This window comes from Gekko japonicus, unplaced genomic scaffold, assembly GCF_001447785.1.
Source record: "Gekko japonicus isolate JY-2015 unplaced genomic scaffold, Gekko_japonicus_V1.1 scaffold85, whole genome shotgun sequence".
NCBI lineage: Eukaryota > Metazoa > Chordata > Lepidosauria > Squamata > Gekkonidae > Gekko > Gekko japonicus.
The window spans coordinates 1,807,366-1,814,209 of NW_015167531.1; the positions used below are offsets into that span (position 1 = coordinate 1,807,366).

Sequence of the window (6,844 nt, forward strand, 5' to 3'; positions counted from 1 at the left end):
TCAGCAGAGTCCAAGATCAGGGTATCACCACTGTGCAGGAAGGAGGAGGCACTTGGGGTGTGAGCCCCCTGGTTTCCACCAAGTGTTGGGGTCGGCAGTGGGCTCTTTGGGGGTCCCATCCGACCCAGGCTTGGGGGATGAGCTGGGGTCAACAACATCGTCCAATATAAATATAAATCCAGCCAGAAGAGGGTGAGGGGTGCTTGTGTGGGCAAGGGTGCAGGCACAGGCTGCGGTCGCACACACGAAATAATCCACTTTCCAACTGGATTTTACGGTGTGAACGGGCAAAGTCCAGTTGGAAAGTGTACTGAAAGTGGATTGCTGAGTGTGTGTGACCGCAGCCACAGAGTGAGAAGATGGAAGAGGGCACAGGAAAGGAAGCAAAAGCTGGACCCCGGACACCACTCACCTCCATGACTTCCTTGCGGATGTTGACGATGCGGAACCAGTGCAGGAGCTGCGGGAAGCCCTCCAGCTTGGCATTGCGCTCCTGCAGGGCCACTTTCCTCTTGCAGGAGAGCTGGCGGCTGAAATACTTGACCAGCTTGCTCTGTGAACAGACAAGAGGGGACGGGAGCAGTCAGGGCAGGGCAGCCGACCATCAGTGGAGACCACCGACTCAGAGCACTGGGCTTCTCCTGTTCTACCCCTTCGCCTTCCCCAGATCTGTAATTAGTTCATTTCTAGAACTGCATTCCATACGATATGCTCTTTAAAGTCTTCCACCAAGACTGCAAACATACTGCCTCTGGGGACTTGTGTGCACGTGCATGCATGTTGGAGAGAGAAGGGAACGGAAATAAAGCCTGATGTGCCGCAGACTCAAGATTCCATATACCTGCAACACTTTAAAATACAGACCTGCCCACTTCTACTCAATCAGGCCCCTAGAAAAGTAACAATTGCTCAAAGTCTGGCCAGACATATCCTCTAGCACAGCGCAACATCCATTAAATAATGCCGGCTTGGTGGATCCTCCATAACCCCAAATGCTGTTCCTCTGTCAGGGCTGGGTTTAAAGATCTTTTCCAGATCTATCCACACCATAGCAAATGGGCACTTTCCTTATTCATCGGCTACTTCTCCCCCTGAAGAAGCGCTTCTGCTTCAAAGGGAGCCCATTTCCTCCAGTATGCAAACCTCTCTCTCTCTCTTTTTTTTGCAAGTCTGTTGCCCAAAATTCAGCACAAAAAGATGCTAAATTAAAAGAAATAAACGTCTAAGCATGTGTTAGTGCTTGCCAAAGTTTAAAATATTGTCCAGTTTGTTCACATCATAACTTTTTTCTAAAGTTCAGCAAAGTGCACTCAAGTTTGACAATGAACACAGCGAGAGGGAGCATGTTCAATAGGAGAGACTTTTTTAAAAATGAAAATCCTCAGCGTGGGTGTTGAGATAATCTTCCACCAGCAATTGGGGGGGGGAGTCTTCCACTATCTCTAGGGCAAGAATAAAATAGAGGGAACTAGAAACCATTGCCCATACTAGGTCAGCTAACCAATCTGGCCTACAATTCTATTTCCACACATGCAACCAGTAGATGGTGACACCAGCTGCAAACAATCCTTCACATTACAAAAAAAAAGTACAATTAAAAAAAAACACCTAGCACAGCAAGGAGAAGGAATCTACCCCACACTCTGCTTGCAGTGCTAGTTTTCTGCCTGCAGAGTGCTTGAGAAATGGGGGTATCTCCCGGAGTGTCATCCTCCACCTGCAGTCCGAAGTGGTACAATCCATTCTGTCATCCCAGAGAGACACCACTGGTGGGGCCCAGGGGAACAGCAAAATGGTACAGATATGGAACACTGGGGGAGGGAGAACAAGCCAAAGATGAAGGGATTCCTATGATGCAAGAACATTTAGCAAGTAACCCTCTCACTTGGGTCCCAAAACCAGTGAGCAAACTCAGCATGAAATCTGCATATTAGCTTAAACATGGCTTTGCATCATTTGCTTTCCCTTTGAGAAGAACTTCCTTATTTGAACCCAGTGCAGGAGGATATCCTATCCATATTACAGCCCCAGATTTATTATCTTCCAGGTACACAGGAGATTTCTTCAGAAAAGCCTCTCACATCCACGGATATCTCCCTCCCCCTGCCCCGTATAAGAGCTACCATACATGGACCTTAGATTTCCACTATGCTCCAGGTGAATCCCGATGCTTCCCTCCCCACATGCTGAGAGATTTCCGTATGCATCCACAGATACTCTGGTGTGATCACAGTACCAAAAAAAGGTGGGGGTTGAGAGGTTGGATAAGGTTCCGTTTGGTGTCGTGGTTAAGTGTGCGGATTCTAACCTGGGAGAACGGGGTTTGATTCCCCACTCCTCCACATGCAGCTGCTGGATGACCTTGGGCAAGCCACAGTTCTAACAAGAGCTGTAATTGAAAGGGCAAGTTCTTGAAAGAGTTCTCTCAGCCCCACCCACCTCACAGGGTGTCTGTTGTGGGGAGGGGAAGGGAAAGGAGTTTGTAAGCCGCTCTGAGACTCCAAGTGAAGGGCAGGGTATAAATCCAAGCTCTTCTCTTCTTCTTCCTCTTCATTACAAACAATGTAGTTCTGGGCCCTGCCCTTTCAGACTAGAGGATGCAAAAGTATCCTCGGCAGCACCTTGGAGAGCTCCATGGGGAAGGAAAAGCAGCCGGCGTCTCCAGGACTTTGCTGCCTCTCCCCTTTAGGGAATCCAGATTCAAAAGGGAAGGACAGACAAGACGGAAGCAGGAGAGAGGGAGGAATTAACCCTTCTAATGATCTCGGTTTTCTGACTCCACATTGCCACTCAAGGAAGCCCCCCCCCCTTAACGTTTCAATCGCACATTGTCATTTCTAACACGTGAAATCAGCATCAGGGCTTGGGCTCAATATGCAGAAGGTCCCCCCCCCCTTCAAACCCCGGCACCTGCAATTGAAAAGATATCAGGCAGAAGTGCTGGGAAAGGCCTTTTCGGCTCAGAGAGGCATTGCCTGCAGGAATAGCCGGTGTTAAGATAGGTGGGGCCAATGGTATAACGTTGTGTGAGGCGGCTTTGTAAGGCCACGTGGCGCTAATGTTTTATTTGCTTCATTTATACCTGGCCTTCTCTCCCCCCCCCCATGAAGACCCAAAGCAACTTACACTGTTCTCCTCTCCTCTGTTTTATCCTCACAACGACCCTGTGAGGTGGGCTAGGCCGAGAGTGTGTGACTGGGCCAAACACACACAGACTCCTGGAGGAGGTAGGGAGGGTCCCCCTTGCAGATTCTCAGGAAGAGGAGCAAGGCAGCGTTTTGTAGCGCTTTCTATTGATATTTGGGTTTGGGGGAACTTGAGTTACTGGGTGTATTAATTTCACTGGGGTTTGGGGAGTTCATTTTGGTTTGAATTTTGTCTTACTGCGTCATACTCTCGGGCTCTATTGTTGCAAGCTGCCCCGTGTTTGTTGTTTGTGAGGAAAGACAAAGTATAACTATTTTAAATAAAGATATGAACATGACAGGGGCGTACTCAGCACTGAGGGATCACACCAGCAGCAAATTATACTGAGCCAAAATGGCATGGGATGACTGCTTATGTTGGTGGTTCACTGTGGCAGGAAAGAAAGACAGAAAATTGTGCTTTGTTAGGAGGAGGACCCGTCTCCTGACCTGCTGATTCAGCTTCCACCAATGAAAAACACCTGTGGGGGTGGGGTGAGGGGAGTGGAGTGGATACATAGTGTGGGAACCGAGTCCAGAATACAGCCAACTCAGATTATCAGCATCCCTCCAAGATCCCCCTTCTGGGCCTGCTACCTCACATTCTTTAAGAGGAAATACAAAGGACCAAACTTGGGACCTTTGACACACATCCAATGAAACCGATGGGCAGTAGGTTCAGGATGAACAAAAGGAAGTACTACTTTACACAGAGAGAGATTAAAATGTGCAGCTCACTGGCAGAGGATGTAGTGATGGCCACAGGAATAAACAACTTTAAAAGGGGATTAGATAGATTCATGGAGGATAAGTCTACCAATGGCTAATAGCCATGGTGACTATGGGGAACCTCCACATTCCCAGAGCCAGGAGCAACATCAGGGGAAGGCCTCAGGCTCTATGCCCTGTTGCTGGCCGTCCAGAGGAACTGGTTGGCCACTGAGTGCGACAGGATGCTGAACTAGATGGAACACTGGTCTGATCCAGCAGGGCTCTTCTTATGTTCTGATGTAAGCAAAGCACAGGCTTGTAAGCAGGCAGACCATGCCCCTTTGCTGAGGTGTAAGCTGGACGCCAGCCCCCTCCAGTTAATAGCACTCTAGGAGTCCATATGCCAGGCAGCTTGGCCAAGTTGTACACAAAATGGATGCCATGCCTGGGAAAAGACCCTGGAAGGTGTAAGAATCTGAGCATGCTGCGACCCCTCCACCCATTCTACAGGTTTGCATACGCTAAAACAATGGACTAGCCTCACCCAGTGCTAATGCTATTTACCTGGATTGTTAATCCTATCAACCCTGCCTCACCTTCCCCATTCCCATATTCACTGCACAAAACATATTCACTCCACTCACACCTGCCGGTTTCCCGTCTAACAAAAAAGGAGGGTCATCAGTATTTTTGCTTTTTGATTAGTTCAACTAGACAGCCATTAGCACTCCAAATCACCAGAGGAAGCTATCAGAGTTTCTTCTTAAGCTTTATTTTTACCACAAGAACTCCTCCCGAGACATCTCCTGTTCCCTTTGTCAGTTCCTGGTAACCCCATTCATAATTTCCCCAACACATTGTTGTACTTTTAGTTAAATTAATCAATGCTTTGTTCCATGGGACAGTCACTTCGGCATGCCCTCAGATCCCATTTTTGCTATAACTAGACAGCCTCATGTTATTGCTATAACTTGACAGCTGCAGTGGCTCAAGTGGTTAAGACGCTGAACTGCAGGCTGTGGAAGGTCGGTAGTTCAGCAGTTCAAGACCCGGGTGCCGCATGATGGAGTGAGCTCCCGTCTCTAGTTCCAGCTCCTGCCAACCTAGCAGTTTGAAAGCAAGAAATTGCAAGTAGATAAATAGGTACCACTTCGGTGGGAAGGTAACAGCGTCCCATGCGCCTTGGTGTTTAGTCATGCCGGCCACATGACCACGGAAATGTCTTCAGACAGCGCTGGCTCTTCGGCTTTGAAACGGAGATGAGCACCGCAACCCTAGAGTCAGATTTGACTGGCTTTCGAGCAAGGGAACCTTTACCTTTAGACAGCCTCGCCACCATTGCTGGGTGGGTGTCTTCGGCGCCCCCTCTCCATCACGCCCCCAGATACATCTGGGCTCCTTCCATCTTCCACAACCTCTGCTCCATGGATGCCTAGTCTTCAGGACAGGTAGCTATCTCCCCTTGAGCCCTTTCTATATTCTTTCTCACCCCTGTATTTTCGCTTGTGTGTTTGTTTTCAGTGTGCATTTATCTTCTGCATGTGCGGTATTTTTGACACCATTTCCCTCTTTCAAGAAAACAACCCTTTCAGTTACCGCAATGGACTGCCTATTTCTGAGAGTTCTCTAAGGGAAAGATCCCCGTGAACACATCTCGCTTGTTACTTCCCTCTCGCAAGCCTTTGTCTCCTTCGCTAATTGCCCCCAACTCAAATAGGAGACAAGCCCACTTTTGGGGCAACACATATCATTTGGGGTAACAGGCTCTGCCAATAAGCTGCAGACAGCACTTTGGCCTCATTAACAGTGCAGGAGGACTCCCCCAAATTGGGGCTAAGGAAGCAATCCTGTTTGACTCCAACTGCACACAGGGAAAAGGTCAGTCAGACAAGTTTGCCAAGTTCTGTGCCATGTGGGCTCCACAACCCAGAGATTTTCCACAGTAACCTTTCTCACAGAAAGAGAGTTCCTAGTTTGGCAGAGATAAGGACATACAGGAAGAGACCTGCCAAGCTCAGACCAAGGGCCCATCCAGTCCAGCATTTAGTGTCCTACGGTAGCTAACTGGATGCCTCCAGGAAAATATGTGGTCCAGCCACCTTTAAGCTCTTCCTCAGGGACATGGTTGCAAAAGCACAAATATAAAATCTGAAGTTGTGATTTTGAATATCCAAAGGACCTCAGCTAGTCCAGAATGCCTCCTCATGAGTGGGGATCTGTGCCAAAATGCTGCCCGACCTTGTCAGATCTCGGAAGCTAAGCAAGGTCAGGCCTGGCAAGTAGTTGGATGGGAGACCTCCTTGGAATACCAGGGGCGTGACACAGAGGCACGCAATGGCAAACCACCTCTGATTCATCTCTTGCCTTAAAAACAAGTCTAGCTCACCACCTAGTGGTGCATAACACAAAAGAGCTAGAACTTACGGCCAGACAATTTTAGGACATACACTGCCATACAATAATTATTAAGTATCATTATTGTGACAAAATGCCGTAGGGCTATTTCAAGCTTGCTCCTCACCTCAGCCTTACAAAGGCAGCTTTCCTTTCAGCTGGCCTTACCCTGCTCTGGGGGCTTCAAAGTCCACTGGCAGTTTCTACAGCTGCGCTTTAAGTCCAAGAACTGGGAGATGATTTAGGCCTGGGGCAAATTGCCCTATAGTACTTGGGTTGCAGGTTAGGTAAGGCATTTGCTTCTCATTTATTCCCCCCTCCCCATTCAGCCCTGCAGGGCACTTCCCTTACACACAGACACCCCCCCCCCTTAGATCATACACAGACTGAAACCAAGTGACTAAGGAGAGGGAGATCTTGCACCTGCACTCCTCTTCAAAGCTGGCTGGTTCTGAGCCAGCAACAGGAACGGCTGCCTGTGCTGTCTTTTGGAGGTTCCCACACATTTTGAGCAGATGGCGAGACTCTCATTTGGCTTGTGGCTCACCCCATCT

At 48.7% G+C, this 6,844-nt stretch overlaps 1 protein-coding gene across 1 annotated transcript in view; it reads right to left on the reverse strand.

Annotated features, from left to right (window-relative positions):
• Positions 1–744, reverse strand: part of KSR2 (kinase suppressor of ras 2) — a 237,542-nt gene extending 236,798 nt beyond the window's left edge. Inside the window, 2 exon segments of the mRNA XM_015413417.1 lie at positions 413–553; positions 706–744. Of these exon segments, the coding sequence (XP_015268903.1) occupies positions 413–553; positions 706–744 (180 nt within the window).
• Positions 745–6,844: the final 6,100 nt, after the last annotated feature.